The 20,800-nt window shown below is 38.6% G+C and overlaps 1 protein-coding gene across 2 annotated transcripts in view; it reads left to right on the forward strand.

Moving 5' to 3' along the window:
• The window catches only part of COL19A1 (collagen type XIX alpha 1 chain), a 391,132-nt gene that overhangs the window by 128,092 nt on the left and 242,240 nt on the right, over positions 1 to 20,800 (forward strand). For both annotated transcript variants that reach the window (XM_019537606.1, XM_019537607.1), the window contains exon 13: positions 5,570 to 5,623. In XM_019537606.1, the coding sequence (XP_019393151.1) occupies positions 5,570 to 5,623 (54 nt within the window). The remainder of the gene's footprint in view (positions 1 to 5,569; positions 5,624 to 20,800) is intronic.

Genomic DNA, 20,800 nt, shown 5'->3' on the forward strand with positions numbered 1-20,800 from the left:
CCTTCAAGAGTAAATTGGATGCTTATCTTGCTGGGATCCTTTGACCCCAGCTGACTTCCTGCCCTTTGGGCAGGGGGCTGGACTCAATGATCTCCCGAGGTCCCTTCCAGCCCTAATGTCTATGAAATCTATGAAATCAAATGCACACGATTTTTTTCAGTGAACTCGGACGATACTCCATATAGTACTCAGTTTTGTTTCAGGCTGTAGACAATAAGTTTCGCTAAAGCTGTATTGGCCGCCTTGCATAGCTCCTTGAGGATGGGTTTAAGAGCTTCAATGGAGGCTGCAGAAAGATTTTCTTGGCCTGTGCCATAGTTTCAGTTTAGCCTGAAATAAGTTTGTGTCATCCTGTGTATATTATCCTTTATTTGCTGCCATCAGTGCTCATGTTTACATCTTTCTTTTCATCTAAGTTGGAGTACCAGAAAATCAGTCCGATCTGTGGATGATGGAGAGGAACAAGCTATTGCAGGCCACTCTACTTATAGTAAAGGTTCTTATTTATTAGGGTTATAATTCCCAAGGGCCACAGCTCCTTGTCCCTTGGATGGAATGCTCTGATTCTTTAGTAGACTTTGGATTTCTTTTGGAGTCCATGAGTCTTTATGATTGAATCAGGATCATTGGTCATTCTTTTCCCCCGGGGAGATGGATGGTTTCTGACCACTTCCATAGCAAGGTAACTTTGATCTGAATATGTAGGCCAAAGATCAGATCTATGGTGTGACCAACTGCAGGTGAAGTACCTACGGAAAGCAGTATGATATGATAAAATCTTACAGAGAAATAAAACTGGATTACTTCACCACCATTGCCAACAAAGTATTGGTGAGTTCCTTTCTGAATCATTTCATCTACAATGATTCTATAAACAATCACAAAGATCAGTTACTGTGGCTGAATCACAAGAGCAGTTAGTTTTTTGGGATGAATTAAGTTGAATAAAATTATTGCACCTGAGGCTCCTGTCTTGCATTTGATATTTGCTGAAGAAATGAATGCGGGTCACTGCCTTCTTCACTTCTGTAGATTTGATATACAGAGTGCCCTATAGGGGTTGGAAATAGATGTGGATTAGTGCAGGACTTGATGTCATCCACCCAGCTCTGTGACACAGGCTATATTAAGCACCCTCACTGCTTAGTTCAAAGATTGTCTTTTAGCAGTAGATTTTGTGTCGATCAGTACCAGCTTCAGTTCACAATATTTTTCACTGTTGTTTCTGGTCCATGCCTAGGTAGTAGTTCTGTGGAGCATACAGATATTACAGATATATGGAATTAGGTTACTTATGTGTGCTTTTCTGTTTCTATGGACATGTCCTCCAAACTTGAACTGCGGTAGGTGATGAAGTAGATTAGTTTAAGTGGATGATCTGTGTGGAGAACCAAAGTATCTGTATAAGTAGTGGTCCTGTGAAGCTTTAAAGTTTCATCTTCTCTGGAATATAGTGTCCCAGTGCTCCTAGAGAGATTCTGGTTCAGTTGGTGAGAAGGTCATTGGGATGGAGGCCTAATTGTGTCTCACGGAGCTCTAAGGGATGTTTTTAGCCAAATGTTGTAGTTGGCTATATTCATACAATTGGCAGAGAAAATAAGCATTGCTTTTAACTTGATTCAACTTATAAATTATGAAAAGAAAGTAATAAAGACATTTAATTGTGAGATGAAGTTTTCTATCACAAATACTGCTCTAATAAAGCAGTAGCAAAACTAGCTTTAACTATCTTTGTTAAAGATCTAAAATAATACATCATAAAATGAGAATATTTCAAAAGTTTCTCACCAGTATTTCATCCATTACCATAATTGATAATCTGAGTATTTAGGAAATTTGACAGACAATGCAAACAGGAATATATCAAGGAACAAGGCAATTAGAAATACAGAATAAGTAACACTGATAAGGTAATGCTGCATATGATACCTTATTTTTTGATGTTTTTAGTGTTTTTTTTCAATTTACATTAATGATGGCCTTTTGTATAATTTAAAATAAAAACTAAAGGAGTAAAGTGAAGAAGTATTGCCAGCTTTCAGCATTGTCGTAACTGATTCAATTTTAACTCAGGCAAAATTGGAAAGGGTTAAAAATTGGCGCACATGTTTACAGCTTCTTGTAAAGACCATGAGTCAACTCCTGGCCCTCTTAAGAGTATTCCCACTGACTTTACTAGGTTCAAGATTTCACATGAATAGCATGTGCCCTCTCCACATGGGTGCGACTGAAAGCAGAATCCAACCCAGGAAATGAAATCTCTGGAAGTAATTCAGTATTGTACTGGATTAGCTTTAATTAAGTAACAAATAAGGTACAATGTTTCCAGTCCTGTTTGTGCAAATCTCACAAATTATCTTTAATTTGTGAGATTTAATTTATGAAGATGGTTTGAACAGATTGGAATATCAGACTTAGGAAAGCTTTCAACACTCTTTTGGAAACCTAATAGGTAACCCATAATATTGACTATTTATAACGCCTGCCAAACATTTTTGAGTGGTAAATTCTTCAGACTGATTACATTTAAAACTGTCAATCATGCACTATATAATGTGCTGCCCTAACAGCAGGAAAAAGCACGGTTTGGCTCAGTTTACATAAGACGAAATGATGAGAATTGGAACTCTGCTGCACTGGAATTCTTGTTTTGAAAAGACACAATCCACGCAATGTTTGTCATAGCTTTGTTGACTGGAAGTACTTTAATATAGTGAAAAATCAATATATGTTCATATGAAAGTCCTACTGCAACAGGCTGGCCCAAGGCTCTTTCAATATGAAAGTATCCTAGTCTCACTGCTAAAAGCTCTTTGGTTTTGTCTTTCCTAAGGAAACAATAAGCTTATTGAATTGCTGATGTCTTTTGAATCAGAAGGACTAGCATATTTTTTGTACCTCTCACCACTTGCCTGCAATGAGTGCAGGTGAGGAGGCATGTACTTCAAGGCCTGCATCATGGTGTAACATAAACTCTAACCCAGCCTTTGTAACCAAATGACACAGAGAGCTCTTGTTTTAGGTGACCTCTAGCTGTATGTTGTTTTTGCCAGTGTACATGTTTGATAGTATTAAGGAATGCATTATTATTCTTAGACTCATAGAGACATTCATGATTTTACAAAATGGCATCACTTTTCCAACAATACTGTGTATATTCCTCCTATTTCCATGTACGTAGAATTTATAAACAGATAAAGAAAAACCATGAAAAAATCTTTAAATTAGTCCAATTTTGAAATATCCTAAAAATAATAGAAATTGAGATGTTAAAATAATTCAACTATAGGAACAAGATATTATTGCAAATACATTATTATAGTTTTAGAAATATTGTCAGACTATAATGATGATTTGGCTTATGTGAGTTGAAAGATGGTGAAATCCTCAGTCTGTCAGAGGGATACAAATGGAAAAGATTTCTTATTCAATTTTCTTCTATAGTCTTACTTGAGATATTTAAAAAATAGCATACATTTGGGCTTTTAACTGCTACATTTTAAGTTGCTTGTCATTAGATACTGCTGTCTTGAACAGTGCCATGGTAGAGAGAGAAAATGGTTCTAAGGATTTTTTTCAATGAGTATATGTGAAGGTCTCCAGTTTAAATTGTACTTTTTGCCAGATATAAAAGGTTGAGAGAATACTAGAGGAAAAGACTTGAATGAATAATATGGGCTAATGTATAATATTATGTTTGTTGTGAATTAGATGTACTAGAGTTACAACAAGGAAATACCTAGAGGCTATTTGTGTATGGGACAATTAAACTCATGGTCCTGTAGATGCTAATTTATTTGTAAGCTTTAGCTGATTAAGAAAGCTAAGAGAAACTTGCTTTGCAAAAATGCTCTTCTATTATTAGATTAAATGCTCTTTGTTATTGCCACTGGAGGAATAGCTTTGAATCAGGGTCATGTCACAAATGAAATTAACTGAATGATCTCCGTTCATTTAGATAACAGAAGTATAAAGGATATTCTGACATAATGAATAGTTACTGCTCATATCAACGTAGTCCCCTTGAGATAACTGAGATGACAGTACAGTGTTCTCTCTTTGCTTGACAAAGGGTTTGGTGTTCAGTGTAGCCTACTTAGGCAAAAATCTCTGTCACTCTTAATGGAAGCTACTTTAAGTAAAAAGAGGTGATATAAAATTGTAAAGAATTGACTCCTTTCTTGTAACATTAAAAGAGATTTTTATTTTGTAATTCTTCCTGTGGAAATATATGAACCAGTCTACAACCTTCTGTCCTGGAGAATCCTGCGTACTATCTTTTCTGTTCGCAAAATATTCACGTCTCCAAAGCTTGTACTTTAATATTTTGAAATATACATTGTTCTGATTTTTCAAGGCAGCATCTCCTTTTATTGACTAATACAAAAGATGACTTATTATAGGAGAATTTTACTTTTTTATACAACAATGGGCATCAATAAACAGTTGCATTAAGGTCATTGTGGACACTATTCTCTACAAGAACCATAATAGGAAAGTGGAAGTTTACTGTTCTGATTATTCATATTTAATAATTATATTACAGTAACAAATAGATGTCTATATCAGCGTAATTATTTTGGAAGCATTGCACAAATATGTATGCAGTTGTGGCCCTCAAAGAGCCTTTCTTAGTGCTTGTCTTTTTTACATCATCAGTATTTGTTAGAGATCTTTGGATGGCTAATAGACAGCTTGCATTTTGTATTACTTTGTAGACATAGTATTTTTATACTATATACTTTATTTCTAAGTGATAAGAAATTCAAACTGAAATTCAGATTCCATGGAGCAATTTGGTATGGCATAAAAATGTAGTCCTAATCTTTTGTAGTGTATAAAAATCCTGTAAACCATGTTCCTGTAAAAGTTTCTAAACCACACTTAGAATTATTTCTCTGGAATGTACACTTTCCATATTTACATGTGGGGCTTCCACTAATTGTAATGATGGGCCATTTGACAGGGTGTGCAGGAGAACGATAAATACTTTTTTGCTATCTGAGTGCAACCCCTTGCTTTTATAAGTTTTTTCTGTGCAGTTAAAAATATTAGATTAAAACAATAAACCATTGATTTTACAGTGGGGCAGAGGGAAGCAATTTACTTAAGTTCTGTAGAAGTCACACATATATTTTTAGTCAAACCCAGTATCAGTACACAAACTATTTTAGCTACAATAATGAGTTGGTGTCAATTCCCAGTTCCAGAGAAAAGACTGTATCCTAATATAAATCATTTTGTTTCTTTTAATTTTTTCACTATCCCTATTTTTATGGATGCAGTGTGACAAATATAAGTACATGGTTTTTCCTCTGGCTGGTTAATACTCCTTGAAAAGGTAAGGAGCACCAGCTTCTAGGACACTTATTCAGGGCCAGGCTTTTAATTTTTTTTTTATTATACTTCTCCTGGAGTATAGGAAATAGCTTTGCCTGTGCTTTTAATAAGGTCTAGATGATATGATATAGAGAGATAGTTATGAAATAGATGTTTTTATCCAAAACATGGTTTTCCAATTGAATACAATTTTTGTATAGAAAACTAAAATATGTATTCATTCTCCTAGGGTGGAAAAGGGGATAAAGGAGAACCAGGACAAGAAGGCATTCATGGAAAAGATGTAAGTTGATTAATATTTAAACGGTCTATAATTTAAATGTGTTTTGGTGGGGAGGACAGTTTTATGTAAATTTATTAAATTACCCACTACAATGCAAGGGATTTAATTGCTAGTTTAGGGAATGTGCATGTTGTATTAAAAACACATTTTCTCTGTAACCTAAAACAGTGTGTTTAATTCTGTACCTGTATTTGTAAAAACATGAATGATTATTGTCCAGGATGTCCTACAGTGTCATCGTCCCATCCAGTTTCATCAGACTGAGTTGGATGTGATTAAATGTGAAGTGAAACGTAAACTGAAAAAAATGCAATGTAACAGTAACAATGAGTCTCTAGTAAGGTCGTAAGCTACAAGGAACCTAAATAAAAGAGATAGAAAAGAAGGGATCTGGGGATCAAGATTTAAGAGGCACATTAGGAACTATTAGCGTACTGTTTGGGATCTAGCCAAACATGATGTTGTGCCTAAGGAGACAGGAAATACCTAGGGATTACTGCTCAGGATCCATAAAATAAGATGGAACAAGTTAACAAGTTTGGTAATGGGAAATGAGCGCTGCGGGTAATTATGGGTTCACTGTTTGAGTTTTCTGGAAGGAAGAGAGATTTTTGGGAGATGAGCAAAGCTGAAGTTGAACCCTTTGATGTCTGAGATGTCTAAGAAGGAAAGACCAAGGGATTTGCTGGACTGAGTCACAGGTAAACATAGTGTTAGAGGAGTTGTGCATTTAAAATAATGTAAAGCGGTGGGTCCAGATTCCTGCTGTACCAGAGCTTGTCTCAATATTTATCAGTACAGTAGGGACATGCCAGAGCATCTGCTTTTGCAGCCAGCAGCCAAGCTGTCTTCCACTTGACTATGTAAAGTATCACAAATATACCACCCGTTGGGCAAAATGATTTTGGCACCTGACCCCATCATCTTGCCCAGCAGAGGAGGCAACCTTTTGGCACTTGTATTTTGCCAGCATACGATGTAGCAAAACCTCAGGAACAGGCCAGTACTGGGATTTTAAAACCTTTGTTGTCCTTCAGTTCTCCATGTACACATTTCTGTTTGTGAGCCTTTTAACTATATACTTTTTTAGCTTAGCAGTACCTGTTCCAGCTGATCCCATCAGGCTTCCCACCCCATACAAAGGGAATAAACAGCAGAACATACATTCTTAGTCTTCATTCTCTTGCAATTGCCTGGATGTCAGAGCAACTTCTCGTCAGGTAGCTATGATCAGACTTGCAGTGACTACTCCTTTCACTTTTTGTTGTTGCCCTTTGGTTTCTCTTCCTTTCATTATCTTCCCTTATTTTCGTTTCTCCAGAAACCTAAGTTTTGGGAGACTGAAACCAGTTTATTTCAAGAGACTGTCTGGAGTCATCTCACCACCTTCCTTCCCCCCAGCACACACACTTTCTCCACATGGCACCACCATTTTCCAGTCTGGTGTTTGAGATGGATTATCCTAAGCATTTTTTTCCTTTATTTTTATTACCCTCTTAGCCATGATCTGGTAGAGGGCACCTTTCTGCTTAGTCATATTATGATGCCTTTTCCCAAATTACCAGGTTTTCTCTTCCTCTTGTGAGGGGATGATTTGCACATCTTATTTGCACACAAGGTGTTTGTATTGCCTTAGGAATTTAATGTGCGCAACAAGTGTAACATTTGGTAGTCACTGAAGGCCAGGCCGAGGAAGGAGCATGAGATAAAATGGTGCAAGTTCCTGCTGAGCAAGTCCCTTCAGTCACCTCATACCCCAGCACAGTGGTCTCTAAAGTGGGGTGCGCGCAAGATGATCCATTGGGGTGCAGGAAGAAAATATTAGAACTACTATTTATATGTATATTTATATAAATTTACATATATTGGGGGTGCATGCTCAAAAATCTTTTACTGATGGGGTGCACAAATATAAATATACATATACTGGGGGTGCGTGCTCAAAAATTTTTTACTGATGGGGATGTGCGATCAAAAAAGTTTGGAGACCACTGCCCCAGCACAAAGTCATTGGGCTGGCACAGTTCCCCAAGGACCACCTCCTCCTGGTGTCCATTTGCATCAGCTGGCATTGATTCAACATACCATGTTATTGTCTATGTGCTGTTCTAAAGTTAGGACCAAAGAGAGCTCTTTCCTAACCTTCATGCAGAAAGTAGCTATGGTGGGACCCTACTTTCATGATTTTAGCTCACTCCAAAATGGCTCAGGTTACCTTTGCAGCTACCTTCTCTGGTGTCTCTGTGATTAAGTCAGGCATGTATCCCATTTGGAGACTGTTGTTTGGAGTCTGCTTCTAGTGATGAGTTGGCCCAAATCTGGGTATTGCTTGAAGGCAAGAAGTAAGGGAGTTAGGACTTTTTCCCCTCAAAGTATAAACTTTGATCCTTCTTATAAGTTCTTGTGTCGGATAGCATGGATGATTATTCTCATAATATCTACACAGGGGAATGTGTTCAGTAGGGGTTTTCTTTTTGTGGTGTTGTTGTGGTGTATTTGTGTGACTAGTTCAAAGATATGATCTATTGTAAGGAAGCTTACAAAAAGTAGAAACTTGGAAAAACTACAAGGGAGGAGTATAAGAGTATTTCTTGGGCATGCAGAGATAAAATCAGGAAGGCCAAACTGCAATTGGAGATGCAGATAACAAGAGATGTTGTTCAATATTTTTATCAATGACCTGAAAGATGGGATGGAGTGCACCCTCAACAAGTTTGTGTATAACACAAAGCTGGGGGGAGTAGTAGATATGCTGGAGGATAGGGCTAAGTTTCAGAGAGACCTAGACAAATTGGAGGATTGGACCAAAAGAAATGTCATGATGTTCAATAAGGACAAGTGCAAAATCTTACAGTTAGGATGGAACAATCCCATGTTGGGGGCTGACTGGTTAAGCAGCAGCACTGCAGAAAAGGACCTGGGCTTTACAGTAAACAATAAGCTGAATATGAGCCAACAGTGTGTCCTTGTTACAAAGAAGGTTAACAGCATACTGGGCTGCATTAGTAGGAGCATTGTCAGTAGTTCTAAGGAAGTAATTATTCTGCACTGGTGAGGCCACATCTGGAGTACTGTGTCCAGTTTTGGGGCCCCCACTACAGAAAGGACATGGACAAATTGGAGAGAGTCCAGTGGAGGGCAATAAAAATGGTTAGAAGTCTAGGGAACAGGACTTGTGAGGAGAGGCTGAAGGAACTGAGCTTATTTAGTGTGGAGAAGACGAGACTGAGAGGGGATTTAATAGCAGCCTTCAGCTACCTGAAGGGGGATTCCAAAGAGGATGGAGCTAGACTGTTCTCAGTGGTGGCAGATGACAGAACAAGGAACAATGGTCTCAAGTTGCTGCAGGGAAAGATTACATGGGATATTAGGAAAAACGTTCTCACTAGGACGGTAGTAAAGAACTGGAACAGGCTCCCGAGAGAGGTTGTGGTAAAGGCATTTATCGTGTTGGGGATGTGGGTAGCATGAGCATTCTCAGAGCAGATTGGGTGCTTTCTAAGTGACTGACCATAGATTACAGTTATCTTGGTGTGTCTGTGGTGGCTTCTGGTTTTGTACTTGAAAAGAAGTGTATTTGTCAGTACCTGGGAATCTTTGAGATATGTTGTCCACCCACACATTTGAATCCTGATCTCCTTTTGCTTTTCCTTGGAATTTGCTTCTGAAATGCTAATTTAAGAGACAAATTATGTGTGGGGGATATGCTACACACTATATCCCCTTGATGTTGGGGAGCAGGCTCAAGTGGAGGGGCTGGGGAGACTCAATTTTGGTTGGTGACTATCAGGCTTTCAGAAAGATGCTGCTAAAGCCACTTAGCTTCGCTTTTGTTCAAGTCACTTTTCTCTCCTGGAAGAGGCAAGGATTTCTGTGGGTGATATTGGATCAACTGTTTAGTTGGGAAGGATATAGACATATTTTTTGTGTATGAAGGGTTTCTGTATGTTGGTCTGTTCCTTCCAACTATACAGTTGATCCCGTGCAAGATATCACCCACAAAAATCTTTGTATCTCACATTTTTATGGACTGTCATGATTACAACATTCTACCTTTTCTTTCCTAATTTTTCTTTTGTCTTTGACCTTTCTTATCTCAGCCTACTCTCTGTTCAGTGGGACTTGTAGAACTGTTTATTTCTCAGTTCCAGCTAGTACACAAACCTCAGAGATCTGAACTCTACCAAACAGATGAAGCTGAAGGAGTGTCTGGGGCAGCCTGTGTAGGTAATGCTGACATACAAAAATTCGCTTCTCCTACATATGAGAATGGATAATTGGGCAACACATCTTAAAGTACTCCAGTTACTGTTAAGTAACTTTCTTTTTTTAGTCTCCATCCAACCATAAAACCTTTATCAAGTCAAGTAAAGAATGGAAAACTCCTCTAGCATTTAGCAGCACACCAAAACTCAGGGCCCATGTGCTGCACTTTCCTCATTCCTTGTCTACCTCTCCTTTTTCCAGGGTACGTGAGACCTCTCAGCCAGTTGCACAGGTGAATGGATTAGTACCAGAGGTCTTTTCCCATTAGTGTGCCTTATTTCTATTTGACAGAAGGAAAGAAGTGAAGGGAAGAGGGCAGAAATTTGTGGTTTTCAAAGATCTCATCTTTTGGAAAATGGGGTATTAGTTCAGTTTTAGCATCAAGACAGTAATAAAACATAATTATCTCTTCTACCCAGGGCCCCTGTTTGGTCCCCTATCTGAAGGTCACCCTAGGGTCAGGTCCTGATTCTGCAGCAAATCAAAGACCTTCATCTCATTACAAAGGGACTGTAGTGAGAATTGAAGCACCTCAGATGAAGCTCTGAACATAAATGCAATATTCTTTTGTGAATATTTTGACATTATAATTAGAATTATGGCCAAGCAATGGAGAGTCAGATCTGAAATTCAGAAGAATTCACAATGCATGCCTTATCACCTCACCAACCAACAGGGAGACTGTGCTGCTCACATGAAAATAAAAATTTGCTAAAAACTGCAAGCATCATTAATTAAAGCAAAATATACAGTTTTTAGTTTTTTAAGCAAGCACCTTAAATATAGTACTCTTTATTTCATATGGCTTTTTATATAGTGCATCATTTGCATGAAAGGTATTTTCTTACTGTAAAGTGCTATATTTTTGTAGTAGATTTTGGTCCTATTTTTGGATAATAGTAGATCTAATCTGTATGAAAGTGTATACTGTGCATTCAGCTGAACTACATTTAAGGATTCAGAGATGTATTCTCTTGTAGCCTGCTTGTCTACAAAGGTGAACTGTATACTTCTGTCATGCATACATATATGCTGACAGCATGGAAAAACACATCTGTGTTCTTTCCATAGCTCAGGAGACATTTCTGTGTTGGTTCTTACACGATCTCTGTTACTACACAAGATCTTATTCCATAAAACTTTGAGGAGGAGTGAGGTATACTGAGTATCTGGTGAACTATAAAGCAGGTTTGACACCAGCGTGATATGAATGCGTAAAATATTAAAGCTTCACATTTTGAATGATTTAATTAGGTCAGCGGCTTACAATGTGTTATAATGCAGTAAGTTATCATGAATATAGGAGCTCCAGAAAAGCATATTTTTGAAGCTGAATTGCGCAAAATACTAAAATATATTCCATTACTTGGAGACCAGACATAATTATTTTTTAACAACATTTAAACAAAATGTTTGGATTCAATTAGCACAGTGGTTAGAAATACCAGTCATTAGGTTTAAACTTAAAGGATCATGTATCCTTGACTCTGTTGCTGTCAGTGTCTCTCAAACTCATTCCACATACAGAAATGTAACATCTGATATTTCTGAAATAAACAAGTTAATCTGCTTACACTAGGGTAATTTGTAGTGCTGAATAAAGAAAGAGTGAAAACAAGTAAAGTCAGTGGTATCAGCTGTTGGCAGCTGCTGTCCCACTGCTCAGAAGAGTGAGGTCTACCATTTTAAGTTTGGGGTTCAGCTCATACCACTAAAAAGAAATGAAAAGCATTGACTGAATAGTTCAAATAAGTGATTTAAAGATAAGTCATGTGTAATATTTTAACTAAAAAACATATCTGAAGAAAAAGGCACCCCAGCGGAAGGCCTTGTTTTGACTGTAATATTTTTTTTCCTCGTTCTTGCCAGCTGAAGAGCCCTTGCATGTGTAAGCCAAAATGACAGAGCGATGCCAGGGCTTATTGTTAATCATTAGTATGCAATGCTGAAGTGCCTGACCTAAAATAGCTACTTTCCTGGCCCCAGAATGATTGCCCTTGCTATCTTTTTTTATTAGTATCATTCAAAACATCTTTAGGCATGGGAACTTTGAATCGCATTGTGCATCTCCCTGTTTATTGTTTGGTGAGGCCCAATTTGGGCTATTGCTCAAAATTCATTCAACAACATATGGGTTTACTCTGAATACAAGTAGTAAGACTGCTGCCACTGGTTTGGGATTCTTGAAGACTGGCCAGAAGTAGTTCATGTGCTGCGATTGTATTCTGCCTTTTGTTATGTGCTTACACGTTTATTCTGGATGCAATTATAACAAAATTCACTTGGAGTCAGTTGTAGTCCAGTTCTAACCTTAATAATATCATCAGCTTTTAATCACTACAGGAAGTGAATCTGTATGGGCTTGCTGTCTGACAGCAGTGTGAAGAGGCAGCAACTGATGCTGAAATAAACCCTGATGTATATAATTACTTTTCAATCACGCTCGCATCCCACATGAAATCAGAACAGATTTGCAATGTAAATACATATCCAACTACTTGTGGAGTGACAATAAGATCTATGTGCTGTTAATATTACTGCCAGCTGAATTGGGATTGAACAGGAAATTCTAATCAATGAAGCTGGACTTTTCATATAGGGAGGTCATTGCCTTGATCAGTGATACTGGTGGCAATGAAAAGTGTCATTTAGATACTATGGGTAATTTTTTTAAAAATCAAATTGGAATGCCAGGAAAAAATCATTATGGCTGAATTATCATCAGGTCTAGCAATTTTGATTTATCACAACTGAGATAAGGACGGAGGAGGAATGGTAACAAATATCATCATTGGAAATATACTATGTGCTGTTTCTTTAACATTATGTTTAATGAGAAAGAACAAGGGCAAGATCAGCAACAAGATTAGAACTACATGAGGTGCACACAGGAAAATAGTCCTTTGTTTGTGGCTAAGCACGATACCATTTTAAAAATTACCCCAAGTGATCACACCCTGATGATATCAACCTACTGGCTCTACAGTTAATATTTTTTATTTAGATTTCCTGAGTGCGCTGTACAGTAAATTGTGAGCCTGATAGCTCTGGATTTGTACATTGTATAACTCACTAGGGGATTACTGATTGGACCCATAGTCATTTGCTTTCACACTATAGGTAGCAGCACAATGGGTTGTTTCCTTTGTTTTCAGGGGATCTGCACTAGCACAGGCAATTTTCATTAAAGTTTGGACTGAGCTAATGAACCCAAATTCCAGGCATGGAATTCATGTAAAGGAATATGTATGGAAGAGGTATGAGAACATTTTCTACATGCATCAACAAACATGGTTTTAATAATAGCAATGTTCTTTCTTTTTTCCAGTATTCTTTTAGGATCCTCAAAAGATGCCAGTTTGCTGTATTTTTTTCAATGAGACATTTTCATCAATACACTGTTAGTATATTGTATCGCTGGTTCTAGTAGTTGGACAAAGTTTTTGGGGTAAATCTAATATCTTTTATTAGACCAGCTAAAATAGTTATAAAAATTCTTCCTTGCGAGCTTTCAAATACAAACACCCTTCTTCAGGCAGAGGTTCCACCCGTTGACACTTGACTTTTGTAAGAAGAGGCTAGGTATTTTGGTTGGTATTATACTGCCTATATTTGTGATATAATTTGTTCAATGGCAACAGGACCTGATAGACATAGTTAGTTGTTAGTGTGAAGTCAGGTAGGAGGCAGGAAGATTTGTACCTTATAGACCAGAGATGTCAGACATATAGAGTGTGGAAGCTTTCTGTTTTGCCCACTGGGCTACTGGAGGTTGGGCCACTGAGCATGGCCATTGGCAGCAAGCTTGGCTTATTTCTGCTAGAGCCTGCATTGTTCCCAGCCCTGCTGGACCCTGGATTCCTGCTGCCACTGGACCCTAGATGGTGGAATGGGTGTGGAAGGAAATGTGTTCCCATAGACCCAGAGATGTTCCTAACATTGCTTAGGCTTCAGAAAATGACCCAACTTGTTCTTACTAATAATTTATGTTGTACTAATAGTCTATAGCCAACTTAATGATTCATGTGACAGTCAACATCTTGAAATGGGATGAGGGGTTGATGGACAAACCAGATGCTTCCCAGTTGTGGATAAATAATGGAGTAACAGCTAAGTGGCTGCAGCCAGGGCATCTACCACTAATAGTCAGGTCCATGCTACAGTTAATATCCTTCTTTCAGTATTATTTGTTGAAGAGATTCTTCCTTGACCTCTTCTGAAGGGACTATAAAGTATATGTTGCACCTCTAATACCTCAGACCCTCTAGTTATTTGTCATGTTGTTAATTTCCATATCCTAACCTTCCTCTGGCTTGATGATTTGAACCAGAAAGTCTGGTCTTCTTCCTACCATGTGAGGTAGGGATTCCTACTTAGTTGACTCTCCAAATAGCTTATTCCAGTTCTAGTTGGGGTTCCTGGATCTGTTTCCCAAGCAACTTACAGCCATGGTGCTGAGGAGTGTTTTTAAGGCAGTTGCCAGCTTCTTTGGCAGCACCCTTACCCCATCCAGGCTTCAGCCTTTTACCCAGATGTGGTTAGTTACTTTGCTATATATGGAAGTATATAATCTCTACATTAACCCTTTAGTGGCTATTCCAGAATAGTTTTTAAACACCCTGGCCACATCTACAAGAGACACTGACTGTGCTGTCATTGCTGCGTATTCTTTAGTATTAAGCTACTGCACAGTCACAAGTGTTTATACATGTACTGAAACTGTGCAGTAACCTGAGTTACCACACAGTAGCAGTAACTCATCCAATAAATGTCTTTTTTGTGACACTGCTGTGTAGTAGCTTAATACTACTGTGCAGTATAGTCACATCATGGTTGTTGGGCTATAGTCACATCATGTAGTATTGGGCTACTGTGCAACCAGCATCTTGTGTAGATGCAGCCCCTGTCACACATCTCTACCAGTATGGAGATCAACACCGTAGGGTCTGAGCAACAGGAGAGCTTGCTATAAAACACCAGTCTGCAGAAACAAACTTCTTAACTTGCAGGACCTAGGGTATTCTGCACAACGCCCCAGAGCCAAGGCTTATATTTTGATATGACCATTGCAGGGTACAAACATTGCATGGTACACAAAAACTACATCTAACTAAAGGTGTTTTTGCCTTCCTCTGGTGTGCCAGATAATACTTCCCTAGATTGGAATGCCAAGTAACCTGCCTGGTACAATGGCTCAGATATTATGTATAAATATAGATGTATTCAGCAAGGTGTTAAACCTTTTTTCTGCACCTTCTTTCCTGTCCTCTAACAATGGAAATTAGATGGAACAATCCCATGTACCGGTACAGGCTAGGGACTGACTGGATAAGCAGCAGATCTGCAGAAAAGGACCTGGGAGTTACAGTGGACAATAAGCTGAATATGATCCAACAGTGTGCCTTTGTTACAAAGAAAGTTAACAGTATACTGGGCTGCATTAGTAGGAACATTGCCAGCAGATCAAAGGAAGTGATTTTTCTGCTCTATTCTGTACTGGTGAGGCCACATCTGGAGTACTGTGTCCAGTTTTGGGGCCCCCACTACAGAAAGGACATGGACAAATTGGAGAGAGTCCAGTTGAGAGCAATGAAAATGGTTAGAAGTCTAGGGAACAGGACTTGTGAGGAGAGGCTGAAGGAACTGAGCTTATTTAGTGTGGAGAAGACGAGACTGAGAGGGGATTTAATAGCAGCCTTCAGCTACCTGAAGGGGGATTCCAAAGAGGATGGAGCTAGACTGTTCTCAGTGGTGGCAGATGACAGAACAAGGAACAATGGTCTCAAGTTGCTGCAGGGAAAGATTACATGGGATATTAGGAAAAATGTTCTCACTAGGATGGTAGTAAAGAACTGGAACAGGCTCCCGAGAGAGGTTGTGGTAAAGGCATTTATCGTGTTGGGGATGTGGGTAGCATGAGCATTCTCAGAGCAGATTGGGTGCTTTCTAAGTGAAGAGTTTCTGTATGTTGGTCTGTTCCTTCCAACTATACAGTTGATCCAGTGAAAGATATCACCCACAAAAATCTTTGTATCTCACATTTTTATGGACTGTCATGATTACAACATTCTACCTTTTCTTTCCTAATTTTTCTTTTGTCTTTGACTGTTCTTATCTCAGCCTACTCTCTGTTCAGTGGGACTTGTTTATTTCTCAATTCCAGCTAGTACACAAACCTCAGAGATCTGAACTCTACCAAACAGATGAAGCTGAAGGAGTGTTTGTCAAAAAACTAATATTAATTGTTTCTCACTTGGTGTTTCCAAGACACTCCTAAAAACGGCACTTTTTCTTACTTAAAAACTGTTTAGAACTCTGTTTCTTTGCTTTATTACAATTTAAAAAGTGCAAAGAATACAAAGAGCTGCTTTCTTTTGCCTCCAGTAGGTAATGGAGTTTAGTTTATATTTACACCTGTATTTCATGTGAAGGACCATTTTGGAATATGTAAGAAATGAAGGCCCTTTTTGAAGAGTGAAAGGCAACTAACTATCTTAGTCTATTAGTTGATTAGTTCATCTGACAGTCAAAGAAACTGGTATTGGAAGTGTGAAAAGGCTGATTTAAAAAATAGCTCACAAAACTGTAACAGCTGTGCATCCATAACTTCCCCCTTTAAATTTCATTTACCGTGATTGTCTTTGGTATTAGGTCATTTACTGTTCTAGTAATGCAACCTTGTACAAAAGATACATTTTTGTGAGAAGTCAATGGAGAGCTCAGTTTTTTAGCCTAACTTATGTTAAAAAACTTCATACCTCCTGGTTAAAGGCCTCAAATGAACTAGAACAGAGGTTGGCAACCTATGGCCTGTGGACCAAATAAAGTTCACAGACAAATTGTATCTGGCCTGCCAAGGTTTTATCCCAGCCATGGTGACATTTGGCTCCTGGCTGTGGTGGGGGAATAGTTGAATATGATAGCATTTGGCAGCAATCAGCAGCACAATGCAGCAGAAGGAATTGGCCGCAATGGAAGTGTTGGCATCTGAGTTGCACCCCACCTTGGTTCTCAGCTCTGTTGGTATGGTCTACAGTTGCAGAAAAGTTGCCAACCTTTGAACTAAAATGTTAACTTGCATTTTGACACCACTGCTGAAACCTCACTTTATTTTTGGCCTGTAAAAAGATCAAACTGAGTTCCTCTAAGAGAAACTCTTAAGATCAAATTATGCAGACTGTGAAGAACAACAGGAGGCATCATGAATTTCTAACCGTATTGTTGTGAACTCCAGAAATGTTAGTTAAAACCAGTTGAGATTACTTGGATCATTTACTCTTTGTGACAAGATTTGCTAGAATATTTATATGCTTCTTGGACATTGGTGAAATATGACTGTAGACTCCAGAAGTCAGTATTAGTCTTTTGTTTTCAGAATCTGAAGTTCAATTATCTTATTAAAGGTGCAAAGCAATTATTTTAAAATAATAACTGAAATCAAACTGACGTCAAACTGAGGCATTTGGTTTTGACTGCTGTCAGAGACACAGTACTGTACTAGTTGAACCACAAGTCTGGTCCAGGATGGAAATTCTTATTTTATTAGGTTGCTTTACAAACACTCAGCAGTAACTAAAAGAATTCAATCAATTCTAGATGATGGAGGTGGAGGAAGAAACAATGTTTCTATGAGACCAGCTGTATATTTCCTGGCAGCAACCATGTCTCCTTGTCGGCAACTTATTAACATAAATCAAATGACATAATATTAATAATATATAGTAGGAAAACAAAATAAAAATACATATAGTAGGAAAACATGTTCAGAATTTGTCCTCAAACTTTTCTTGCCTTTTCATTGGGATGTAAACCATAACGAAAAGCTATATGGCTACTTACTTCTAACCTTTTAAAGAATATTGTAATACATGATTTCAAAGGCTTTCTACATTACTAAAATCCTCTCTTTACACCATTCAGCGTTGAAAATTTTGTTGTCAAACATGCTCCTCTTAAATACTCATTTTAAATAAAAATATAAGCATTCTCCTAGTTTCTCTTTTCTTCTCCGTTGAAGATTGACCTTTGTCTTCATTGTCTTCCTGCAGTAGCCACTAGGCTGTTTACCTCACCTAGGTTTCTTCCAGGAACAGCATTAAGAATTGTAAACATACCATATATCTTAGCAAACTTTGCTTGATTTCACTGTCCATTATTCATCAATTCTTGCCTTTCCTATTCAGTACTAATACATTCTGCATGTTTTTCATTCTACTTGGCCCCCTCTACATGTGTAGGTAAAGGTGCAATTGGATCTAATGCATGATACGCACATGCCACATGTACCACGCATCCTGGGCTTCCCCTGTCCTGGCAAAAAGCAGGCTCCCATGACTGGGAGCCCCATTTGCCTAGGGGGTTGCCAGCCATGGGAGCCATGTACAGCCAGGACCAAGCGTTTCTGCACCTGACAGGGGCTTCCAGTTCCAGCTGCACTTCACAGGCAGCTGGGACTAGGACCCCCCCAGTGGGTACAGGTACCCTTTCTTGGTCCCAGCTGCACATGAGGTGCAGCCAGAAATGAGAGCCATGTCAGTTGTGAGACTCTCTGTCCTGGCTGCATGTGCGGTGCAGCCAGAACTGAGAGCCCCATGCGGGCCAGGGATTTCATGCACCCCCGAGCCTTGGGGATCATAGAAACTGCAATCTGAAGGGCTTAGAGGTTTCATTCTGGATATAGTACACCCCTGAGGCTGGGAGCCCTGACAGCCCTACTACCCATGCAAATTAAAGCTTGATAGCACCCAGCTATAACGTTAATATGTATTTTTGAGGTTTAACTTTATAGCTAGTTGAAACTTTTTATTATGTGATAGCTACTTTGTACATGTAGCTGGTCTTAAGGTAAATATGCAGTTAACTTGTTAAATACCTGTAACATGTAGAGGTGGCCTTTATTGCAGAATTTGTTTGTGTGTGTGTCTGCTCTATTTGGTCTATAACATGCAGCCACAGGAGTGACTTTTTTAGTGAAAACTATTGCTTCATCACTGACTCTCTAATGCAGCCAATTTTGAATCAGATCCACAAAATCGTCAATAATACAAACATTTTCCAGAAACTTGAAATATCTGTCAAATGGCTTTTATTTTTATTTTTTTTTATATAACTCACTCAAACTTTGTGATGGTGCAGTAAATGGAGATAGTTGCATTAAGTGGATTATAACTATGATCATTAAAGAGGAAAGATATTTGGCTTCCTTTTTTTTAATCCATCTGCCTTTTGCATTTTTTAAGATCATCCAGCAAAACTGCTTCTGATTTAACTCTTACATTTTGACGAGCTGAATAAAGGACAAATCAAAGCTAAATCAGGAGTATTTACAACAACCACAAATTTAATCCAAAGTGGGTACTTAAATGCTCATATAGTTCTAAATGGCGTTCCTTCCAGATGGTGAATTAATGTAATTTTAGCAGGAAGTGAAGTTGCACAAATATGCAGTATTTAAAACACGCAGTGATTTGTTTCTGTATCCACCAAGGCACAGATGTTGCTTATCATTTTAGTGCCAGTTGTCTTTATCTTTCCAATTATTGCAAAGTGAGTAATAGAGTTTGTAAAGGGTTAGAGAGGGGGTTGGGAAAAGAATTCAGGACAATAAATTCAAATTCAGATCTGAATGACCTCTAGCTTTTATAACTCTATCTCGTCCAACATATGTAATACTGAAGACGGTAGCCTGATTGTTAAATGGAACATTTCACTGTGATAATATTGCATTTATTTCTATTCCTTGCATGATCTGCCAGTCAGTTTCTAGGTAATTTAGGAGTTGGTTTTGGCCTATAACATCACACATAACTTGGGAAATGTGTTTTTTGACTCCTGGCATACTTTCATAATTGTGATAGGAGGTAGTGCTTTAGTTTCAAAATTTAGTGCCCACTTGCTCCAAATGACTTGAATCTGTTCCCTTCACGGATACAGTGGAAGTTTATCCATTCCTTGTGCTTTAGGGAAAAGGGGAAAACAGCAAATGTCTAATGGTGATGACATATTACCATTATATAAACTCTTACCGTGTCATTTCTGGTGATGTGGGAAGTGACATTGCTGGATTTGTAGTGTAAGGCTCCAGGCACATGTTGTAGTTGTCATGTGATTAATATGTTAAACTCATCATAAATAGTAACTGTGCTACAAATTCAGCTGATTTATGATGCCATGAAGTAGGAAACCAGACACAAAGTTATTCCAAAAATGTGGAATATCTTTGTGGGTTGTTTGTATGGCACCATAAATGCACAGATACTAGGGTCTACAGGGACCTCAACAGATCATAAAGTCCAACCCCCTGCCTGGACAGGCAAATGCTGGGGTCAGATTACACCAACTAGGTGACTATCCAGCCTTCTTTTAAAGACTCCCAAGGTAGGGGAGAGCACCACCTCCTTTGAAAGCTCATTCCAAATTTTCATAGATTTCATAGACATTTGGGCTGGAAGGGACCCCAGAGCATCATTGAGTCCAGCCCCCTGCCCAGGGGCAGGAATTCAGCAGGGATCATAGGTTCCCAACAAGATAAACATCCAAATGCGTCTTGAAGGCGTTCTAAGTGGGTGCTTGAATCACCTCCAGCAGCAGTCTATTCCAAACTTTGGGGGCCCGAATAATAAAGAAGTTCTTCCTTATGTCCAGCCTGAAACGGTCGCAGAGGAGTTTGTCACCATTTGATCTTGTCAACACTTGGAGCACTCTGGTGAACAGATGTTTCTCCAGACCCTGGTGTACACCCCTAATAAACTTACAGGTGGCCACCAGATCGCCCCTCAGGCTGTGCTTTAACAGGCTGAAGAGTCCCATGGCTCTCAGCGTCTCATCATAAGGTCTGTTATCCTGACCTCTAAGCATGCGCATGGCTCTCCTCTGCACTCTCTCAAGCTTCTCCACATCCTTTTTGAATTG

This window comes from Crocodylus porosus, unplaced genomic scaffold (assembly GCF_001723895.1).
Source record: "Crocodylus porosus isolate Cpor-Errol unplaced genomic scaffold, CroPor_comp1, whole genome shotgun sequence".
Lineage (NCBI taxonomy): Eukaryota > Metazoa > Chordata > Crocodylia > Crocodylidae > Crocodylus > Crocodylus porosus.